General features: G+C 30.5%; 4 protein-coding genes across 5 annotated transcripts; 2 read left to right on the forward strand and 2 right to left on the reverse strand.

Annotated features, from left to right (window-relative positions):
* Positions 1 to 7,473: 7,473 nt before the first annotated feature.
* LOC124530180 (methionine aminopeptidase 2) lies at positions 7,474 to 10,421 on the forward strand. Its single transcript, XM_047104186.1, has 8 exons — positions 7,474 to 7,737; positions 7,874 to 8,065; positions 8,258 to 8,418; positions 8,510 to 8,684; positions 8,803 to 9,011; positions 9,277 to 9,367; positions 9,549 to 9,723; positions 9,838 to 10,421. The coding sequence occupies exons 1-8, from the start codon at positions 7,596 to 7,598 to the stop codon at positions 10,088 to 10,090; spliced, it is 1,398 nt and encodes a 465-aa protein (XP_046960142.1). The 5' UTR covers positions 7,474 to 7,595; the 3' UTR covers positions 10,091 to 10,421.
* Positions 10,422 to 10,467: 46 nt separating this feature from the next.
* On the reverse strand, positions 10,468 to 14,406 carry LOC124530181 (uncharacterized protein YJR142W). The gene is made up of 7 exons (XM_047104187.1): positions 14,265 to 14,406; positions 14,080 to 14,177; positions 13,816 to 13,956; positions 13,422 to 13,599; positions 12,892 to 13,027; positions 12,526 to 12,755; positions 10,468 to 11,790 (listed from the first exon to the last, which is right to left on the reverse strand). Exons 1-7 carry the CDS (start codon positions 14,347 to 14,349, stop codon positions 11,678 to 11,680), a joined length of 981 nt encoding a protein of 326 aa, XP_046960143.1. The 5' UTR covers positions 14,350 to 14,406; the 3' UTR covers positions 10,468 to 11,677.
* An 892-nt stretch (positions 14,407 to 15,298) lies between these two features.
* Positions 15,299 to 17,441, forward strand: LOC124530273 (BRISC and BRCA1-A complex member 2-like). Its single transcript, XM_047104346.1, has 7 exons — positions 15,299 to 15,540; positions 15,620 to 15,918; positions 16,038 to 16,213; positions 16,295 to 16,417; positions 16,499 to 16,562; positions 16,802 to 16,955; positions 17,184 to 17,441. The coding sequence occupies exons 1-7, from the start codon at positions 15,453 to 15,455 to the stop codon at positions 17,378 to 17,380; spliced, it is 1,101 nt and encodes a 366-aa protein (XP_046960302.1). The 5' UTR covers positions 15,299 to 15,452; the 3' UTR covers positions 17,381 to 17,441.
* A 196-nt stretch (positions 17,442 to 17,637) lies between these two features.
* On the reverse strand, positions 17,638 to 22,487 carry LOC124530274 (holocytochrome c-type synthase). 2 transcript variants are annotated; one of them, XM_047104348.1, is made up of 5 exons: positions 22,407 to 22,487; positions 22,056 to 22,286; positions 21,678 to 21,914; positions 18,501 to 18,625; positions 17,638 to 18,419 (listed from the first exon to the last, which is right to left on the reverse strand). In XM_047104348.1, the coding sequence occupies exons 2-5, from the start codon at positions 22,218 to 22,220 to the stop codon at positions 18,182 to 18,184; spliced, it is 765 nt and encodes a 254-aa protein (XP_046960304.1). In that variant the 5' UTR covers positions 22,221 to 22,286; positions 22,407 to 22,487; the 3' UTR covers positions 17,638 to 18,181. The 2 variants fall into 2 exon arrangements, with proteins under 2 accessions (XP_046960304.1, XP_046960303.1); XM_047104347.1 differs by having other exon boundaries at positions 22,396 to 22,478.

Consider the following 22,487-nt stretch of genomic DNA (forward strand, 5'->3'; position numbering starts at 1 on the left):
ACTAGACTGTAAGCCGCGTAAAAGTACTTCGATCAAATACAAAATCAAATACCTCTTTTTAATTTGAAACAAAAATCTTAGAAATAGCATTAGTTAATTAGTAAGCTCCCAATGCATAAAACTAAACATATTGCGCAGTAAAGAATAAATCGATTTAAATAAATGAGCTATCGTGGCCCGGCCTTAATCCTTCGGGATTTATGAGCTGTACGACACAGCACCAAACTAAACATAATTCTAATAATTTCATCACATTTAGAAAATGTAAACTGGGATCGCTTTGTTAGCGTATTTAAAACAACAATTGAAATCTCATATTTAATTAACTCCAACAATCTCTTTACAAGGTGACCTAAGTCGAATTTATACAAACATATATATATATTGGATGTTATAAATAGAATAGTATTTCTGTCCGTGTGTCTATTTGTCTGTTATATTTTAACGACTAAACCACAAAACCGGTTTTCTAATGTAAATCTAAAACTATATTCATATATAATTGTCTTTATTAATAAATGCACCCGCGTGGAGCGGGTTGCTTGTTAATACATAATTTCACAAATCCTAATATAGTTCGATAAATATAGTAACGATACCGTTAATCACTTCGGACAATGTATTTACTACCAAAACAAACAAGTGATGTTCTAATATCTTTGAAGTTTCAAATTTATTTCTGTGATCGTAAAATCTTTCGTCAAATTTGTTTACCTTCAATATTCATGACTGAAGAGCATAAGGCCTCAAACAGATTAAACATGTTTCCGAAGACGTGACCTTAATTGGATACAAACATATATATTTTTTATATATTACCAATTTTAAAACACTAATAATTTTTTTTTTTATTTTATAGGTTGGCGGACGAGCATATGGGCCACCTGATGGAAAGTGGTCACCATCACCCATAGACAATGACACTGTAAGATATATTACCTTACATCGTCAATGGGCCACCAACCTTGGGAACTAAGATGTTATGTCCCTTGTGCTGTAGTTACACTGGCTCACTCACCATTTAAACCGGAACACAACAATACTGAGTATTGTTATTTGGCGGTAGAATAACTGATGAATGGGTGGTACCTACCCAGACGGGCTTGCACAAAGCCCTACCACCAAGAAATTATGACAACTTAATATTTTTTTATGTTTCATGAAGATCATTTAGTATAGACAACTCATTAAATGGATACATAATATAAAAACATTGATAAAATAATAATATTATTAAGCCCTTCGAAAAAATATAAACTTCCAAAACTGACAAAAACATTTTAAGCTAACATTAACCTATTTATCTATTTAATCACAAGAATTATTCTCTTCAAATACGTGCGTCGTCACCTGTCAACACAATACCATCAAATTTGAAATCTGATTACTTATATAACATTGTTTATTTACTTTGCTTCGAGAAACACAAACAGAAGTGAATTTTAAATACACTTCCGGTTGTTGAATTAATAATACTCAACATTTTTTTAATCATGAATAAAACATAAACATGAAACTCCGTGTGTATAATTGGTTCTTACGAATAGAAGCAATTTCAGTTCAATCAATATTTTGTGTTTCAAAACAAATGACAAATAGCAATTTATGAGCGATACCGCAAGCTATAAATTTAAGCTAACCTGAATAATACTATACGATTATTCATATACATATGTATTTAATTTTTATAACATACTTGATTATTATTTTTTTTATCAAACAACACTTTATTTTTCAGTCAAGCATATAATAGTTTTGATGTAATATACACGTTCTATTTCTGCACATGAACCATATTTAATTTCAATATTAATAAACCGTTATTTTATGGCAATGATATATTCTTGATAGAGCTTTGTGCAAGCCGGTCTCGGCTTGGTAGCCGCTACCTACCACCCACTCATTACTTATTCTACCGCTAAACAGTACACTACTTAGTATTCTTGTGTTCCGGTTTGAAAGGTTAGTGAACTAGTGTTATTATAAGCACAGGAGGTATATTCTTTAGTTCCCAAGGCCAGTGACGCATTGGCGATGTAAGGTTAAGATTATTTACAGCACCAATGTTTACGGACGGTAGTGACCACTTACCATAAGGTCAATTTTCCAGTCCATCTACTTATTATAAATAACTAAAAGTTTGTTATACCTTTTTAGTAAATTATATGCCATACTTAAATATTGTTACAACAAGGAGGTAAATGACAAGTAATTTTTAATGTATAATTCAATTTATTTATGTAATAATTCAATTTAAAAAAATAAAAGTCTGCAAATACATCAGTGAATTTCTTCTTTTTGAAGAGACAATTTCAGCTTAGTCCTCAACGCTCCTACAATTCGAGGTACATATGTGCCAAATTCTCATCCAACACATAAATGTTACTTCACTATATTTTTCTTTCCACAACATTGGCCAAAATCACTTTTTATTGCATATCTAGTTACGAATATAAAACATGAATATTTTTAGTATCAATATAATACGTATAAATATTTTACTTTCAAAGTATTTGCCAATCTTTATGTACATATAATAATTCTATTCAAGAACATCCAGTAGATAGAACAAGGAATTCTCAACAATGTCAGAGGTTAATGTCCCGACAAGCACCCCTGTCTCTGCCAAGTGACAATTAATGTTAATAGTTTATTCTGTATTGGGCAATAAAGAAATCCCATTAAAAGGAACTGTAAATGTGTAAAAAAATTGCAAGATTTTTATACATTCACTTTACGAAAGAAATATTTCGCTCAACAGTAAGAGAATTAAGATCATTTGTATAAATAAATATTTACATGTAAATTTAGTTATTAATTTTAAAGTTATGTAATTGAAATCACATAATTGACTAACATCTTTCTTTATTTTGTTATTCTTCAAAATATAATTTAAATCGAAAATTCAACTCATTGTAACAACTAAACGCCTTGTACAATAAAACATCCTTACATGTAAAGTCATAATAACGAGACGACGATGTATTTAGACACCTAAACATTTGAATAATGGATTCTACATTTTTAACAATTTTTTGATCAAATAATATTAAATTAGTAACACATGAAACTGTTTCATTTACAAAATCATTATACTGCATTAGTACGATTCTATTGTTATAAACAAAACGTAAACATTCGTTGCTATAGCAACTGTGGGAACTTGTAATACTTAATATATTCCATGAAATATTTCTTGAATAACCTTGAGGAAACTTATCACATACAGAGATATAACTTCACGGACCAATGCTAATTAATAAGTATTGATGTTACAAACAACTAATTGAACTGTCAGTATTACTCAATAATAGTACGTAGGTACTATTCACACAAATGAAGACGAATAGTCATCATTATCCTTTCACACCTTACACATTAATTAAACACGTAATATCTTCAAATGTGATCATAATCGCCAAACGTACATAACAGAAAAAGTATATACAAACTACAACTTACCAAATGAAAGCAATGTTTATTTACAAACAACTCAAATAAAATAACAGCATTCAGCACTTTGACACAACTACTGATTTGAATTAATATTTGTCCAACCTTTAGACAAACTCTATAAAATTACATTGTAACACAATCGAAATATTCGATAAACACCCGCAACACTAAACAAACTATGTAAGTTACGAATAGTATTTACTATAAGCACTCAATGTTTGTAGAGCTATTGTTTTTTGTTGGTTTACTTGAATTAAATCGGATCGCGCTACGTCGTCGTAGCTCGTAGCGCGAAGAGGTTAAAAGAGGGGCGTATAAGCGGCAGGGCACGCGGCGAGCGACTGGCATGGAAAATCGCCTGAAAACACCTAGATACCGTTGATGTTAATATATATCAACGCCTGGGCTCAATGTATCTACCTACTGCTAGTACCTCTGTAAACATGACCGCCACCGTAGTGTATACGATTATGACGCGATTTGCGACTGTTTTGATGGTATCTTTATAATAACGTATTCCAATGTGACAAATTATCGGTTTACAATTAAGATACTATCAGTAATTTATTGATGTCATAGATATATTTTTTTATTTAATAAATATCTTTGGTCGTCGGGATGCTTAAAAATAATTAATATACGCGATTCATCCGTTATAATTAGTTTTATTTAAATATCTTTGATCTGAATCAAATACAATACCTACAATAAAATCTGCACAGCTATTAATTACCTTTCTTTTTCGTAATCCTTTAGTGATGTCATCACAATTATTTATAAATTGTTTTTAAATCTGTAAGTAGATAGAGTAAATTTATATAAAACTAGCTGTGCCAGCGACCTTGACGCGTTTGAATTTAACAAAAAAAATATTATTGTAGCCTGAGTTACTCTCTATTATATCACTTATTTGCTTGTGAAAGTCCCATCAAAATCGGCCCAACCCTTCCAGAGATTATCCGGAACAAACAAACAGACCGACAAAAATTGTAAAAAAATGATATTTTTGTATATGTACCGTGTGCATATGCATTCAGTAAAAAAAGAGCTATTTCAATATTGCAAACAGACACTCCAATTTTATTATATATATAGATTGAAAACAATAGAATGATTTTACTCTTGAAAGATTTATTTTTTATTTATTTAGTGTATACGTTAAATGTTAAGTTGATGTTTTAAATGGCAATTTTAAAAATATCTTCAACATTTGAATATAGAAAACAATACCGAAATCAGATTTAGACTTAAAAGATATTTAAAAAAATGTAAAGTCATTGGTCTTTTCTTTGGTTCCGCTTCTTTTTGCATCAACTAAGCCAACGCTGGACCAGCTTCGCCCGGGTGCAATTATGAACCAAGCAAAAGACGAGTTAAAAATTAAGTAGGTTATATATTTATTTGACAATTTTTATTTGTCTATTTATTAGTGTTATATAATATACAGAGGTAAGTCATAAATGAGAAAGATTTTATTGTGAAACAGAATACAAATTAGCTATGGCTAATACATTAAATAAATATATCAGTAATTTACACTCCGAAAGTCACATTTCACAGCGAAAGATTTTTTGTCCACACATAATTTAGCATCGAGTTTATCTTGTAAAATTAGGCTGCTTTAAGAAGTATTTCTTTTCGATAAATATTGTAAAATATCTCGGGAAATATGAAAAATTTGAAAAAAATATTTTATAGCATTGAAAATTTAATCTCGATTATTATTTCCGGAGATTATCCCTACATACAAATAAACCCTTTGTAATATTATATTAAAATATTAATTATATTCAAATTACGTCAAATATGAGTTTATTATTATTAATTGCTGCGTACGGCACTTCAACCGAGCCTCAATTTTGTTATGTGTTATTACCCCTTACTTACTTTTTATAATATACGACAAGAATGAGACATTTACCCTTATCTTCCTTACGTTATATGTATGTTTTCAACTTCGTTAAAAACAAACGACGGCAAAGGAATAATTATATAAAATTATAATATTTCCTTATTACACTGTGATCTTAGGTTTATTATCCAATGCAGTTTGCGGTTTACTCGCAACGTTGGTGCGGTGCCAGTGTGGTTTGTAAATGAATACGCATTTTTTATCTTTACTATCACATATTTTTTGGCAAAATTATATTATGATATTAGTTTCAATATTATTTTTTATAGAAATCTGAAAGTGATATATATTTTTATCATTAAAAATCAAAGTTGCAGTTATTATTCGTAAGGCTTAATTACCGTTGGTTGGTTGGTTGATTTTTTTGTAATAAACATGGAAAACATACTGAGGAACCTGCATGAGTCGAATCTTCTCTTGGAACAGTGGGTATTCTTAGCTCAGTAATGGGATATTAAAATAATTCTTAAAAAAATATGTTTATTAACCAAAATTTTTATACTTTATTTGAAAGAAAGTACCTATCTTTAAAATTTCATAAAATTGGCCATAACTGCTTTGCACAAAAAAATATATTGAAGAGTATACTGCAACATCCCTTAATAAAAACGAGTCAAGGTATAATACCGCCAACCATTTCTAAATATATTAATAGTCTCGCCGAAATGTGTTCAACGCCAAAGAAAAAATAGCCAATGTTGAAAAAAAAACGGAGAAAAATGCTCATTGCAAACATAACTTTTTACACATAAAAAAAATAGAAATCATAGAGTGTACTCCAGGACTTGTCAACTTAAAAATTGTCTGAGTACTTGCTATTCTTGCTAAATTATATTCAACAAACAAAACACTCCTTGAGAGTTGATGTTATCTTGTGTTGCCAAATTAGGTGTTAACATTTCAAAAACGTTTGATACATAATATGATTAATTATGGTTTAAAAATAATAATATTTACCAACATTTACCGTACCTATTTGAGCAAATATACTTGTACCAAATCGTATTCTCTCCGCTATTGTGAGTCTTCTTTCCGCGTTTTTGTTATTTTATACATATACCTTACATAAATGAGATTGGGTTTATGATTATCACTTATCGCCCGATATTTAATTATATCAGTGATTAATACATTTATCAATAATTACTGAGGTTTGTCTGTTACAATTTTTTTTTTAATTTGGCATCAATGGCAAATTGGTAATGTCAACCTCTTCTATAATATGAAATAAACATGAATATCAATAAAAATATCAAAGTAGAAATATGCTATTTGACAATACGGAAAATAAAGTGTCAGTTATTGTAATTAATATGTATAATGAGTTTAAAAATGGTTATTTACTACCCAAAGATAAAAATAATAATTAATTTATTCAAAAATATAATCCAAAAATAAATTGCATTTTTTAAACGTTTGTTACGTCAGACAAAACGCTCATGATTGGTTGGGTTTATGGTGACGTCACTTGCTTGCTTACCATGCTTGCCTACTGTATATGGATTATATGTACAGTCAGAATAAGAAAACTTTTGTCAGTTTTCAAATTCATTCACACATACGAAAGTAGATCTTAAGGTGACGAACCTTTTCTTACCCCTACCGTACCACAAATTACAATACAAGCTAGTGTCGTCACCGACCCCAGTGCAGCGCCATATTGTCCAAGTAGCGTTTTCGCGCGCTATTTATATATGGATTTTTTTATTTGATATTATTCGCCAAATAAATAATACATATTATTTTTTGTAAATAAACAAAATTATCAGATTTATAAATAAAAAAACAACTTTTACTGGGTTCCTTAACCTGTATTAAATAATGTAATTTAAGATTTTAAAAATTTGTCAAATAGCCCATTACATTATTTAAAGGGTTAGCCAGACCATATTATTTTAATTTAAGTTCACTTGCGAATAGTGTCATGTCAATCAACATAATATAATGTGTTTATATTATAGGTTTTATTGTTTGAGTTGTCAATTACAATTTATATTAATTAAATTAATTTACCTTTAAAACCGTTATGATGTATATTTTTTATCGATGTATTAATATTAGTTTCTTATTTAATATTTTTGACATAGTGTCAAAGTGCTAGAATCTACAGCACCATTTAAAGGCTTTTAACTCGATTGACGAATGCGCAAATAAAAAAAATCTTCACAATTCGCATGCATGTTATAGGTAATACAAAGAATTATTTTTGTAAACTAATAAAATAACAATGGCTGATGTTAAGGTGGTTGAAGAATTAACTAAAGTAATAGATAACGAGGAGGAAGAGGAGGAATTAGATGGTGTAGAAGAAAGCGAAGCAAAAGATCCCGCTAAGAAGAAAAAAAAGAAAAAGAAGAAGAAGAAGACAGGTTAGGATTACTACTTATTAATAACATATAATATGTGAAATGATTTAAATAGACTTTACCTTTAATATGAAATAATCAGTAGGTTTCACTATTTATAAAATGTTGAGGTTAGAAATTGTAGTAAGTTTATTTTTAGCGGGAACTGATAATATAGCTGTCGATAATGAAAGTACAGTTTTAGAAAAAGTTCAAAGTCTTTCTGTAGAAGAAAATGCAGCGGAGGGAGAAGAGAAAAAAAAGAAGAAAAAGAAAAATAAAAGTGGAAAAAACACGAGCAAAGTACAAACAGATCCACCGTCAATTCCAATTGCTGAACTTTTCCCAGATGGTAAGTAATATGCATTTAATATTTTTGAAAACTATATAAAAACTTTAAATACTTTTGAGGCATAAACTTGAAAACTCAATAGTTCCAAATTATTGTAAAACGAAATATCACTTTTTGCAAAATTTGCTTTCCAATCAGTCAAAGATAATCTTAAATTGTAATTTTGAGTTCTAAACTTTGACACTATTCCAGGAAACTTCCCTGAAGGCCAGATAATGGACCATGGGCCAGCTGAGGGTATTGATGAAAGAACTGCTAAGGATCGCTTTTCGAGTGAAGAGAAAAGAGCTTTAGACAGAATGCACAATTATGTCTACCAAGAAATTAGGCAGGCTGCTGAAGCTCACAGACAAGTGCTTAATTCATCTATTCAAATTTACCATAGTAGACATATCCAACATCTGGTAATTTTCCATTACTAAGTCCCACTGTTTACTATTTTAGACACGAAAACACATGCGGAACTGGATTAAACCAGGTATGACCATGATACAAATCTGTGAAGAGCTAGAATCTACTGCAAGATGTCTTATTGGAGAAGATGGTCTTAAAGCAGGACTAGCTTTCCCTACTGGTTGTAGTCGTAACCATTGCGCTGCACATTATACACCAAACACAGGTTATTATTTTTATATTTTATAATTCAACCTTTAGACCATAGACAGAGTTAAATATTATATTGATAATTGAAATTTCATTGTTTCATAAATGATTAAATAATTATTTACATATTTTAGGAGATAATACAGTCCTTGAGTATGATGATGTTGTCAAAATAGATTTTGGTACACATATCAATGGACGTATTATTGACTGTGCATTTACTTTGCATTTCAATCCACGCTATGACCCATTGGTAAAGGGTGTTCAGGAAGCTACTGAGGCAGGAATCAAAGCTTCTGGAGTTGATGTTAGATTGTGTGATGTTGGTGCTGCTGTTCAAGAGGTAAGTGTGTGTTCATTAACATTTTGAATTCCATAAGGTATAGACCTCCAGACTATCAGCCACAAGGGAAAAATTGCACATTTATTTCATATGGAAAACAATAGGTTTAGAGCCAGGGTTTCAATGGAACCACAAACTTTTTTGTGTAGCAGCCAATATGTTAATTCCTTACTATAATCATTAAGTTACTTTTATACTTCATAGTAGTGTACAGTTCATCAATTAGCTAGATTTTTCTTAGTACATATTCATCTTTTATTTTCAGGTAATGGAATCACATGAAATTGAATTAGATGGAAATGTGTACCAAGTGAAGCCCATACGCAATCTTAATGGCCATTCAATAGGGCCATATCGTAAGTTCAATAGAAATATATTATTCTATAAACAAATAATATTTATTTTTTTCTATAAATTATTAAACAAAAGACATATTTTCTGAATGTAGTTTATGAGACTGAAAAAATTTTTTAAGTCAGAACATATTATCATTTCTTAATAATCATCAAATCATCTAAATATTTTCTTATAATTAAGGTATTCACGCTGGCAAAACAGTGCCAATCGTGAAGGGGGGTGAAACAACAAGGATGGAAGAAAATGAATTCTATGCAATTGAAACATTTGGCTCAACTGGGCGTGGTCAAGTGCATGATGATATGGATTGCTCACACTACATGAAAAACTTTGATCAACAATATGTGCCTTTAAGGTAAAGTGACAATGAACATAGTAATAAAATATTGCTTTTAAAAAATCTATCAGTAAAATAGTGTACATGCATTATCCTACCACACAAGTATCAATTTTTGTGTATTTTTTACAGATTGCAGTCTTCTAAACAACTCCTCAATTTAATAAATAAAAATTTTGGTACTCTCGCATTCTGCAAGAGATGGCTGGAACGAGCTGGTGCATCACGTTATGCAATGGCTCTTAAAGACTTGTGCGACAAGGGAGTGGTTGATGCCTATCCACCTCTGTGTGACATAAAGGGCTGCTACACTGCCCAGTTTGAACACACCATCCTATTGAGACCTACTTGTAAGGAGGTTGTATCTCGTGGTGATGATTATTAACATATTTTTAATAACCTTATCAATTATATTTTATAGATACTTTTTGACAAACGTAAATATACTATATCACAAAATAGTGATAAAGCAATTGTTTTCTTAACAGTGTTTTACAATACAGCATGTATAAATTGTATAAAAAATAACACTTGCTTTATAATATGATGACTTAGTCATTGCTTGTTTTGTTGAGTTTTGTTTATATCATGATGGAGACAAATATGTTACTGTTGTTAAGAGTGTATTAATATGAACAACTTAATGAGTACCTTAGTACTCAAAACCTCTTTATAAGTAATCAGGTCATTATTTGAATAAACTTCTTATATATAAATAATAGTTTTACTTATATCATTACAATAGGATAAAAAAAAAAACAATTGTTTTTAATAATTTTATTTCATCCCTTAGGAAATTCTATTTTCCTATAAGAAGTAAATATAAACGATTACATTAATTAATAAATCAAGATTATCTTTGTGGTATAATAATATCGTTAATCTTTCGCCAAAAACATTACTCCATAGAAATGTATAAAACTGTTGACGTTATTTAGATACCACTAGCATATCAAATATTATTATACTACACGCACTATAGCTATATATCATAAAATATACTAGACAAATCGACATGATCAAAGTGGAATATAAACCAATAAATCAACTTCTGTCTGAATTATACAATACAATTAATAAAACTAAAATGCCTCGTTTTGTTATACAAATGGTATGACGACGGTACGGTACATAGTACATATATTTCTATAACTTTAAAATCAACCGTTCCGAAATTACCATGAAACTGATGATCAGTATTGTCGAATAGTTTTAGTCATTTGTCTTAAAAGACCCAATGGTTCGGCTACACGTAAATCCTTTACAAAACATTATAGTATCTGCAAAAACTGAGGCTACTCACAAACCACACGTTTCAGCAGCGAAACGATAGCAATGCATAAGCAAGCGCGAGGTGATACTTTAGCATGTAGCCGGACATGCGACTGACTGATGGAATATTGGACACCACTTTTTTAAAGAAATTTGGAGTTAAATTTAATTGTAGACACCGTATATACTTAATTAACTTAAACGAAGACAGTCTGTTAATCCATAACAGCATGACTAGATTATGGATTCACATGACACTATTTTGAGGTTATAAAATATTCACTGGATTTCATTAATTGTTATTCAAAGGAATACAAATGATAATCGGCAAACTGTTCTAAGAGGTAATAAATCCAACTAAAATTACATACAAATACCTTATACCCCACTGGTAAAGTATCACAGAAATTAAAACATTCCTAGCTAAACTATCGCGGCATCTAATAATTTCCAACAAGACTAAGAAATTATCAGGACTTGGTCTTTATTTACCTTACATTCGAAAGAATACAATCGTAACACCTAATATTATAGTTATAAATTAGGCCATTTATCAATGAAAATTTATTCATAAAAATACCTTGGAAATGTCTAAGACGAGGTAAATATAAAAGTACCAATAAATATTTCATTCTAATAAATTTTCAAACAAATTTAAATAATACAATCAAATCCCACTAGATGAACAGCTATAAAGTGATTAACACTCTAAACTCTGGACATCACCATTTGATGAAATATCAGAATGGGGCCAATTGTAGATGGTCTGCAGTGGTACATGAAGTAATTCCACAATGTATCTATAGTTCGGTTCTGAAAAAAAAAACATCAAACTTTAAAACTGATAAGCAAGAGGCCCGGACTTGACTGAATCAAACTTTTTACAATTGCTTAAAGTAAGTTCTATAAAAACATTTTTATATCATTAGCCAGTACAAGTTAAGCTAGGGTTTTGCCCAACAATATTTCTATGTCACATACACAAATTGCATCATGATACAATATAATCAAATAGAATTTACTTGGTGGTAGGGCTTTGTGCAAGCCCGTCTGGGTAGGTACCACCCACTCATCAGTTATTCTACCGCCAAACAACAGTACTCAGTATTGTTGTGTTCCGGTCTGAAGGGTGAGTGAGCCAGTGTAACTACAGGCACAAGGGACATAACATCTTAGTTCCCAAGGTTGGTGGCACATTGACGATGTAAGGAATAGTTAATAAATCTTACAGCGTTAATGTCTATGGGCGATGGTGAACACTTACCATCAGGTGGCCCATATGTTCGTCCGCCAAAATATACCATAAAAAAATTGAGTTTCTAATAATAGCTGTATCTCGCATCTTTTACATTGGAATTATTAAGTTGTTAATAAAAGAGAATGGCAATAATTATGCCAATTAAACACAAAAAATATTATGACTTGCAATTGTTTCCCTATCTACAAAAATTAAATTATGTAATGCAAAATATCAGTGCGAGTAAGATAAGAAAATTTCTTATAAAAACAATGATAATAATATTATAATGTTCATTTATAAAAACATACCATTCTCCGGATTAATATATCCCCTTCTTATAAGGAAGTCCATTAGAACTGGAGCACTTGTGGTTTTAAAATGAGGGGAAAGAGCTCTTTGCACACATTCTTCGGCAGTCAAAAGTTCAAATGTTTCTACTTCACCATCTGCATTTTTTGGGACAAAATCCAATGGAAGCTCAAGATCATACACATATTCTGTATTGGGAAATAACCCTCTTTCACTTTCAAAGTAGAAGCTGAAATTGTTGTATGGATATTATGAGATTCTTTAATAAAATGAAGTAAAATAAAGATATTGGCAAAATTTATTATGAATCAAAAGGATTGAAGTAGAAATAAAGTTCTTTGTAATAACAATTTATAACAACAAACCTAACACATCCAGCGGGCACCAGCTTTTTTACTAACTCCCCCATGACAGATGCTTCCTCTGCCACCTCCTTAACACATGTTTCAAGAATGCCATAGCCCACTGCTAATCCACCACTGACAAAACAATCCCATTTTCCTAAAATTGAGAATAAAATTGATTCAGTTACTTATTTGACCTAATATTAATTAATCATATGTAATAGTTGACCAGTTATTACTTAAGCCACTGTTTCATTCTAACAAATTTTAAAGTATCACCCAGTACTGACATGCCAGTGAGAACAAGCAGTATTAAGTGTTTTGCCAGCACTGCACTCTCTACTAACAATCATACCAGATCTGACTCATCTTAAAAACTGTACTGTTTATGTTGCAGATGTTGCAAAAGCCTTCTCCAGATCCCAAAAGATAGAAAGGTAGTAGGTCCTTTTGTACCTTTTGGGTTTTCTCAAACACTTTAATAATACACCACCATGGATTATATCTCGAAAATCTCACAAATGTGATCTAACAATTAAGTAAAAATATACCTGGCCAAGTCTGCTTAGTAAAGCTCCTCTGCTGTAACCAGATGCAAAGTCCTTTAACTGGGTGAAACAAGTAGCCATTTACACTGACTCCATAGTTTCTAATACCAAAAAGACATGTTGCACTTCTGTCCATTTCGAGCAAGCTCTCATGATGAAAAAGGGTGCTCACCTCGAAACACTGAACAATTTAGTTTGAATTAACATTTTTTATATTAAAATAAAAACTGTATAATGCAGTAATAAGTAACAAAACTACTGATATACAGAAAAAACATACTGCTAGATAGCAGTATGTTTTTTTTATCAGATGATAACAGAAGTATAAGTGCTATTTCAATTAGAACCTTATCAATATTTTAAAAATACGTTTCTTATGGATAACGACTACACTAACCTCATCCCGCCAACCTTTTAGTGCACATAGTTCATTTTCTTTACGTAAACCTTGTAAGACTCCTGCAACTTTCGAGGTTCTTTCCTGGTAATCTCTGAACGCAGGATTAAGTTCAACAACTTTTCCAGTAATTCTGAATACCTGCATGTAAAAGTATAATATTACAAATAAAAATATAATTAACTGAAACTGATAAACTGATTCTCGAGATACTACATAAACGCAGTGAAATAAATACAAAACATCAATATCGCATATAAATACCTCCGGAAACCTTTGGAGGTGTTTAAGAATATCTGGTCGAACGAGTCCGACTTGGTGTCCAGCAACTAAGAACGGCTTACATATCCCTTGATGAAGTCCTTAAACAATAAAACATATTTTGAAGGTACACGGCACGGAATCATTTAATGTTTGCATTGTCATCACCACCACCTTAAAAAACAAACCTGATAAATAAAAACAATTAAATTTCCTCGCCAATTTCGTTAGTTCTGAAATGTTATTTTTATTTATAGAATTCATATCTTTCATATTTGTTTTACACAATTCCAATGAGAAATTTCAAGCGAACTGGTGGTGTATAATATCGATTTCACTACTCGATTAATTTTTTTACATAAAAATCTTTAACAGTCAATCGATTATTTTTAACTATAAATTTATTATTTTTTGCTAATGCTTAATGAATTATTATTCCGATGGAATAATTGCATTTTTATTAAAATATAGCTTAGGCGTTAAATAATGAAATTGAAAATATCAATATAGTTAAAAACCATTAGCAGAATTTTTGATTTAATTAATTATTTGTTTATGTTAACTTTATAATATTTAAAATTAGGAGTTACGATTTAATAAAATTTTCAAAGCTTTATAAAACTACAACAACAACAGCCTGTAAATTTCCCACTATTGGGCTAATGCCTCCTTTTCCCTTGAAGAGAAAGTTCGGATCATATTCCACCACGTTGTTGCAATGCGGGTTGGTGGATGCATATATAAAACTACAAATAATCGATTTATAATAATATCAAGAATATTCAAAAAAAAATTGACTATACATTGCAGCCCTAAAGCAGCATAATTATGAAATTACACGGAGTATAGAAGTATTTTTAAAAGTTTACAATCATGAAAATCTTTGATCATAATTATTACTTAATTCGGTGGTTTTATAGTTCAATATCATTTTTTTAATAACTTTAAATTAACTAAATAAAATTAACATGCATGTTCAAATCACAAGCATTGTATATTATTATTTTATGGTTGGATTGTTGAAAAGGTTTTTGAAAAATTGAATAGGTGATTATTTAAAACAAATAGAACATTTTTACTACAAAGAGTATATTATTACAACATGTAATGGAGGTATATTTATGACATCTATATATCCATCTGTTCGCGCATATCTTTTAAGCTATGCTTTAATCGAAACTTATGACACACTTTGGTTTTATTATAATTATATATGGGGAGAGGCAACACCGTTAGTTCACTCAAAACTGTCAAAATAAATATCGAGTTGTTTTAAATTTTTTTCTTTTTAACAATTTTTGTTATGTTATTATATGTTATGAACTACAAAGTATAGAAATAAGTTTTACGTTTGTTTCAAAGTCTTAATAGTCAAAATGTCTACTGACAATTACAGCTTTATAAGTGATATATCACCGATGTTTCGTCCCTACATTCAAAATATTTTTCAAGATTTAAAACTAGGTACATTCATAATATTATTTGATGCAAAAATATATGCTATTTGATGTAAAAACCTTATTTATTTCATGTAATGTTTTAGGTTTATGTAAAACTAAAGTGGACTTAGAAAGAATTGGTAGTACTCCTATCGGTTCTGAAACTCAGTTCCGATTAGTACTACCTTATTGTTCCAAAAAATTAAAGTGGGATATAATATTTGATCCATCTGCACCCTGGTTTGCACCTGACTTCAGATTCGATGATGATACATTCTTGAACAATGCTGATGAAGAATTTTTAGCTAATGGTGTTCCTAGTCTTACAAAATGGAATTCTAGTGATCCAAAATCGCTTAGCGATGTAATCTCAGAACTGATTAATATGTATAAAATTTACCAGGTAATAATTAAAGTTATGTAACATAGTTATATTAATACTGTACCTTATAGTTGTATGATTATAATATTTATTATTTAAAATTAGTAAATGAAATCTTGTATAATAATTTCAAAAAATAGGTGAAAAAATTAAATGAAGATGAAAGTTCCCGTGCTTCATTTGAATATAGTGCATTACTAGGAAATGCCTTGACAACTGAGCAAGACGTTGAAGTTTGGGTGGGAGGCCATGTAGTGGAATTTCTAATTAAATTGAAAATAAATACTTCTAGATTACCAGAGTTATACAATGATGGGTAATATATCTATTTAATAAAATCATTAAAGTATAAAATTATACATGCATAATATTTGTTCTAATTATAGAATTATTTCAGGATAGATCGAAATCCAGGAATTGATTCAGCTCTTCTTCTTGTTCGCTATCCTAACTCCACCAATGCAGAATTGATATTATCACCATTCCTGACTAAAGTATTAGGAAACATATCCTTACCAATGTAATAATGCATTCCTTATTAAGATTATATTCTCATTCTTGTTTACGTACTTAATATGCAAAAAACATATACAAATTTTAGGATGCACCAATCAGGAGTTCTAATGGATTATGTTCCCATGGTAACAGACATCTTAAATAACAAGGTAATTAAAACTAACAAATGCATCTCCACTCTAAAAAATTGGCTAGTTTTATGATGTTAACAAGTACATTTTTAAAATCTTCAAATTGTCAATAAAAATTGATAAAATATTGTGTAATATCTGGTTAAGTGATCTATGTTCAATGAATTGTAAACCATATTTTAACTGAATGCTTGAACAACCTATTAAAATACTCCAAAGATGAATATTATATTGTAAACATATCATTTGTATTATAGATTCAAGACCTTCTTAATAATGACAGACTGAAACGTGAATTATTAGCTCAACTTATTGTCAAATATGAGGGAGCAATATTGGAGCATGATGCAAGTAGTGCAGCACTTTTATTTGAAATGAACGATTTTCATTGGATTCTACAAATTGATATAGGTAAGATTCAATTTCATTCATGAAAAATTCCAACCATATTTTTCTTACATGTATACAGACCTATTATTATATAATAAGAGATGATTGTTTATGTTCCATTTATTAGATAGAATTAATTCAAAGTTCACAATAATTTAATTACTTCTTTCTATAATTATAAGGTACCCTAATAATATATCTATGCTTTTATTTTAATAAAATTTAAAATTTGTAATATTTTGGTTTCAGGTATCAATTTTCCAGAAAAACCACCAATTCTGACACTTCGTTCTGTTTATCACTGTTCTAAAGGAAAGCCTAAATTCAAAATACTTCCTAGCTGTCCATACAATAATTTTGAAGGATACATAGAACAGCAAGCAGAAATATTTAAAAATGAATGCAAAGGAGTTATTCAAATCCATCAAACTTTAAATCTTGAATAAGACTAAAAGTATTCTATTAAGTTGAGAATTTTTATACTTCTTACAAAATGTTATTGAAAGACAAAATAAATATTATTTTTAATAAAATATGTAATGTCAAGTCACTCTGGAAATATGGGTTCTATATTTGCTTAGTCGAAAATACTTAAAAATATTTACTTGCTGCAAGTTTCATTAAAATAACAATTGTAAAAATAATTCTTTAACATATTGTTTGTTGTGTTTTTACATAATTGGTTTAATAATACTATTTGGAGTTACAAATGAAATAAAAGTTTATTTAACTATTAACATTTATTAGTTAACATAGTTAAAAGTTATTAACAAGAAGAATAATCATATGTAGAATAATACAGTAGTATGCAAGATAACCAAACATTTGTGTTACAGAAATGAAATATTTTTCAGATTCATGTTTTATTCATTCATAACTGCTTGATTCTTTTAATACAAATTTTGTATCATCAAATAATAATAAACTACAACTGTTTAAATTCTTCTGTATGTGAAATAATAGAAATCCTTGAAATAAATAATTTCTATTAATTGCTGTATATTTTTTATAATTTAAATACAACAAATTATCACAATAAATATTTTTAACAAATTGTGAAATGATACAATGCAATATGATGAAACAATTAAAATCACAAAGAGTTACTAGAGTGACAAATTATGTCGACAGGAGTACCCCACATAAGTTATTCATTTTTAACCTATATCCTTACATTTTAACTGACCGTAGGTGAACAGATTGTATAACTACATCTACTCAATCAAAATTGACTTAAATACTTACTACTAATTTGTCAATTTATTATCTTTTTTTTCTCCAATGAATTCATAACGATATCTCATATAAAATACTTTCATTCTATCCCAAACATTCTCAACTGAATCCATAGCTGGCCTGACGTCAAGTAAAGCAAATTGAAATTTGTTGTCAACTTCACCTCCATCATAATAATCAATGATATAACGGACATCTTTTCCACAGCGATCTACAATCCAGTCATGACGATCGAATGGCAATTCATAACTATAACAGAAAAACACACCAGATTAATGATTAACTTCATAATATACTCAATCATTTTTAATAATGAGGTAAATATCATACCCTAATAAAGATCTAAACTGAGCTCGTGGACTATATTGAGTAGCTTTGCCTCCAAAACTCTTAAGTCTGGGGTGACCACATTCCTTGGCATGCAATGCTTCCCATTTCAAGACTTCCTGCCATGCCTGAAATTACATTTATAAAATGAATATTATTAAATATAAAATTTATGACAAATTTAAACTTTGTTTTTGTGTAATACATAAGGGTCACATCGCCGTCCCCGGAGAATAAAAAGATAACTAACAAAACGTAAATTTTCAGGAGAATTAAAAAACATGTTTTCGTCAATAACTTCTTAAATACTGGACATAGAAGCGTGATTTAAAGTTTTTAGAAAATTAGATTTTTAAAACATTTAAGTTAATAGCGAGTAGAACCTGTAACATATGTTGAAACGGAGATATTTAAAAAATAAGAAGTTAGCCAAAATCAATCATCACCTGTGTTGCCTAACGTCCGTTATCATTTTATTCACAGTATTTCCTATGCAAAGTCAAATATTGTACAACAGCTATATCATTTTATTCTTAGGGTTTCAAGAGTCCAAATGCATATGATAATACAATAATATCATTTTGTTCTCGTAAATATTCATTTACCATTTTATGTTTAATGACTGTAATCGATTTTTCTTGTAAAATTTTGATATGGTTATCACCTTTAGTTTTACTTTTCTCATGATACCTTTTTATTAAAACAAAATTAAACCAAGGAAATACAACAAAACGTCCAATATTTTTCATCTGTTCATCTGTTTTATTTTAATCCTTTAAATCGAGTAAATAAGTAATCCATAGTTCCATATTATTAATTAAAAAACTTAATACTCAACTGCAATACTCAACTACCTAATCAAATAAATCAGTTTTAATCAACAACTGAAACATTAATCATGATCTTCCTCGTCATCAGCATTGCTTCCAGAGTTACCCTGATGAGTTAGAAACTTGTTAAGAGCGTGATAATGCTTGAGATATGTCCTGACTTGGAAACGCACATAAAACCATCATATATAGCCTTGCTTAATGGAAAAAGTTCAGTATACATATGTAAAGCACTGGCAACTCCGCCACATCGCTGGGGTTTGGACTCACTATCTGTGGGGTATCTCGTTTCATACTGTTTCTTCACAGGTTCTATGTTTAAATCATGTCTGTATTTTAATACTGATTGCTGTGAACACTCTCTTCCATAATTTGAGTCCACAATATTCTCTTACCATCTTACCAGTTTTTTAGGCTGCCCCTTAGGTTGTAAAACTGATTTCACCATTTCCTTGATGTTATATCCGTCGCCATTAACACATATGTTCCTAACAATTGAGTAAATTTAATTGGGAGTGTATTTATTCTATTCTATGTTTCAGTTAACCCTCAATATTGAAATGCCTCGAATCTCCCACACTTTGGTCGTGGCCGATCTCCAAACATCTGTCCGTTGAATTAAATCCAAGCTTTTGTGAGGCAAATATATATCAAATTATAATAAATCTGTTTTTATTTTGATCGTAACACACATCGGAGTAAAATAACATGTCATTGACGCCTCTTTTCTTCTCATGGAGTAGCAATTGCCTCAAGCAAGTACCTTTTTCATGAGCACCTTTTTTCGCTATCTGAGCATGCCAAACATAGCAATACCTAACAAGCCTTTATAAATAATATCATCATACATACAGTGAAGTTGTGAATAGGATACTTTCTTTTATAGTAAAAGGTACCAACTTCAGTCTAGGAGATGCTCAAAACCGTTTCGAAAATTGAAGACATCTATGGTCTCTGGTATCAATCTTGCGCGAAGACTCGACAAATTCCAACCCCCTGGACAGGCCGGGTTTCGGACTGGTTTGGTAGAATAACCTTGAGGACGAGGTGACTAGAAGAATTCAGCTAGGTATGGCAGCGTTTCGAAAGTTACGTCGAATCTTAAAATCGTCGATCCTACAGTGCCTTAAGACGTAAGTCTTCAACCAGTGCCTCCTACCCGTCATGACATACGGAGCCAAATCGTAGTCACTCACGACAAAGCTGATCCACCAGTTTAAGACAAACTTTAAACCAGCTCAGCGTTTCTCTACGGAATCGCATCAGAACAAACGTCATCACAGATGCGATAACCGTTAGGGAAAAAGTGTTCTAGAGTAGAGACCGCGTTTCGGCAATAGTAGTGTAGGACGTTCTCGGGCGCGGAGGAGTAACAATTTACGCAAGACGGCTGGCAGGAGCTGGATGCGAGTAGCCGAAGAACGATCACAATGCGTGCAATTGGCCTATGTCCGGCAGTGGGCGAACATGGGCTGTTGATGATGAATACATTCAAAATCTCGTTGCTCTCCTATGTCACGTTCATTAATTCCAATCTTTCCTTTTGATGGTTCATTTTGATTTTGAAAACATTTATTGGCACCTCGTTGATAATTTTTTTTAAATTCCTTAATAATTATTTTTTTTATAAATCTTAGTTGGAGTGAAGTCAAGAACACATTTTGTCTTTGTTTTAGGATTATCTGAAATTCCATAAGCTTCGTATATAACTCATAGCGATGCTATAATATTTCTTGTGTTAAAAAAAAAGAAATTTTGGATATTGTTTACAATTTTTTAGTTGCTGTTTCTATGTAATCAGAATTGCCTCCAGTACTTGACAGACAATTGAGTTGCAATATTTTTGATGTTGTTTGTAGACTCGACTAATACTCTGATTCGTCCGCCGAGAAATCTTCAGCTATATCATTTTCCTCATAATAAATTCCTTCTTTTGGGCTTTTTTAACATATAACATAGTATGAGTTATAACTACTTCATCAAAAGTAGTATTACAAACCCACCTTATACGAAACGCAAAGACTGTTTTGCACAAGAATAAAATGATAACTGCTTTTATCACAAGCTAGTCGAGAAGTTTTCACGAGAAAATAATTGTTAGGCTGTTTGTCCTACAGTAAGATATAAAGACATTAAGATAATAGTACAATATATTTATGTTCTTGAAATATCAGGCATGAGTATAATTGTAGAATAGTAGTGTAATATTTTGTAACTTCGTAAGTATCACTACAATATTTATGAAAAAAATTGAGCAGGTGTATTAGTATCCATAGATCTCAAAAATGACAAAACACTAAAACGATGATAATGGAAGTTATCATTTTGTTCCCCGGGGACGGCGACATACTTGTTCATTGTTAGCATTATGTATTCTTATGATATCTTCCATATCCTTTTGCTTGATATCCTCATCTTTCCAACGCCATCCTTTGCGAAGCATGGCATTCCAGAACATTTGCTGACTAGGATACACCCAGAATTCTGTAGATCCATCTGGCATAGCACGAGGGATTGTAGATACTTGACGATTTGTGGGTAATGAGAATGGTTGATCTGGGGCTGGCTGCTGGTTTGCAGGTGGCATCTATGGGACAATTTTGTGGCAAAACATGAGTCCACAATTCCTGCACTTTTATTAATAATATAAAAACAATGAATAAACTATAAGCCTTTGCAAAAGGTAAGGTCAATTGTCAATTTTAACAGACGAATAAATAAACATTACCATGTTATAAGGATTTATAGTATTGTCGTGCTGAACAGGGCATTCCGAGGGTGTTTCGTTTTTCGTATTAGTGTCTTTTTTGTGCATAGGACATTCTGGTGGTGGATTTCCATTATTGACAGGAGTTTTGGTGTTGATTGCTTCTGCAGATACTTTATTACCCATTTTATGTAATTAATAAAATCTTACGTAAGGTCACAAGGTTAACCAAGAATAGTTTTCATTTTTCTCCTGAAAATTAAAATGAAAGTTACAATTTCGGCCACCTTCTTAACTCATCTCAGTCATTCAATTGATACACTTTAAATAATATTATAAAATTAAAATGATGAAATAGAACCTGATACAAACGTAAATTTCCAAGTGCAAAATTGATTAGCTGTCAATGTCAAGCCAATTATTATTACAACAGATTATGGATAGGGTAAGAGA

This window comes from Vanessa cardui, chromosome 6 (genome assembly GCF_905220365.1).
Source record: "Vanessa cardui chromosome 6, ilVanCard2.1, whole genome shotgun sequence".
In the NCBI taxonomy this organism is placed as follows: domain Eukaryota; kingdom Metazoa; phylum Arthropoda; class Insecta; order Lepidoptera; family Nymphalidae; genus Vanessa; species Vanessa cardui.

Coding starts and splice junctions, on each gene's coding strand:
- LOC124530180 (XM_047104186.1), top strand. CDS start 7,596: ATGGCTGATGTTAAGGTGGTTGAAGAATTAACTAAAGTAATAGATAAC. Junction 7,738..7,873: donor AAAGAAGAAGAAGAAGACAG/GTTAGGATTACT, acceptor GTTTATTTTTAG/CGGGAACTGATAATATAGCT. Junction 9,724..9,837: donor CAACAATATGTGCCTTTAAG/GTAAAGTGACAA, acceptor TATTTTTTACAG/ATTGCAGTCTTCTAAACAAC.
- LOC124530181 (XM_047104187.1), bottom strand. CDS start 14,349: ATGAAAGATATGAATTCTATAAATAAAAATAACATTTCAGAACTAACG. Junction 13,957..14,079: donor ACCTCCAAAGGTTTCCGGAG/GTATTTATATGC, acceptor TTTTACATGCAG/GTATTCAGAATTACTGGAAA. Junction 13,600..13,815: donor TAAAAGGTTGGCGGGATGAG/GTTAGTGTAGTC, acceptor TAAATTGTTCAG/TGTTTCGAGGTGAGCACCCT.
- LOC124530273 (XM_047104346.1), top strand. CDS start 15,453: ATGTCTACTGACAATTACAGCTTTATAAGTGATATATCACCGATGTTT. Junction 15,541..15,619: donor TTTTCAAGATTTAAAACTAG/GTACATTCATAA, acceptor GTAATGTTTTAG/GTTTATGTAAAACTAAAGTG. Junction 15,919..16,037: donor ATATGTATAAAATTTACCAG/GTAATAATTAAA, acceptor TTCAAAAAATAG/GTGAAAAAATTAAATGAAGA.
- LOC124530274 (XM_047104348.1), bottom strand. CDS start 22,220: ATGGGTAATAAAGTATCTGCAGAAGCAATCAACACCAAAACTCCTGTC. Junction 18,626..21,677: donor ATAATGCTAACAATGAACAA/GTATGTCGCCGT, acceptor ATGTAATTTCAG/GCATGGCAGGAAGTCTTGAA. Junction 18,420..18,500: donor CAGTTTAGATCTTTATTAGG/GTATGATATTTA, acceptor TTTCTGTTATAG/TTATGAATTGCCATTCGATC.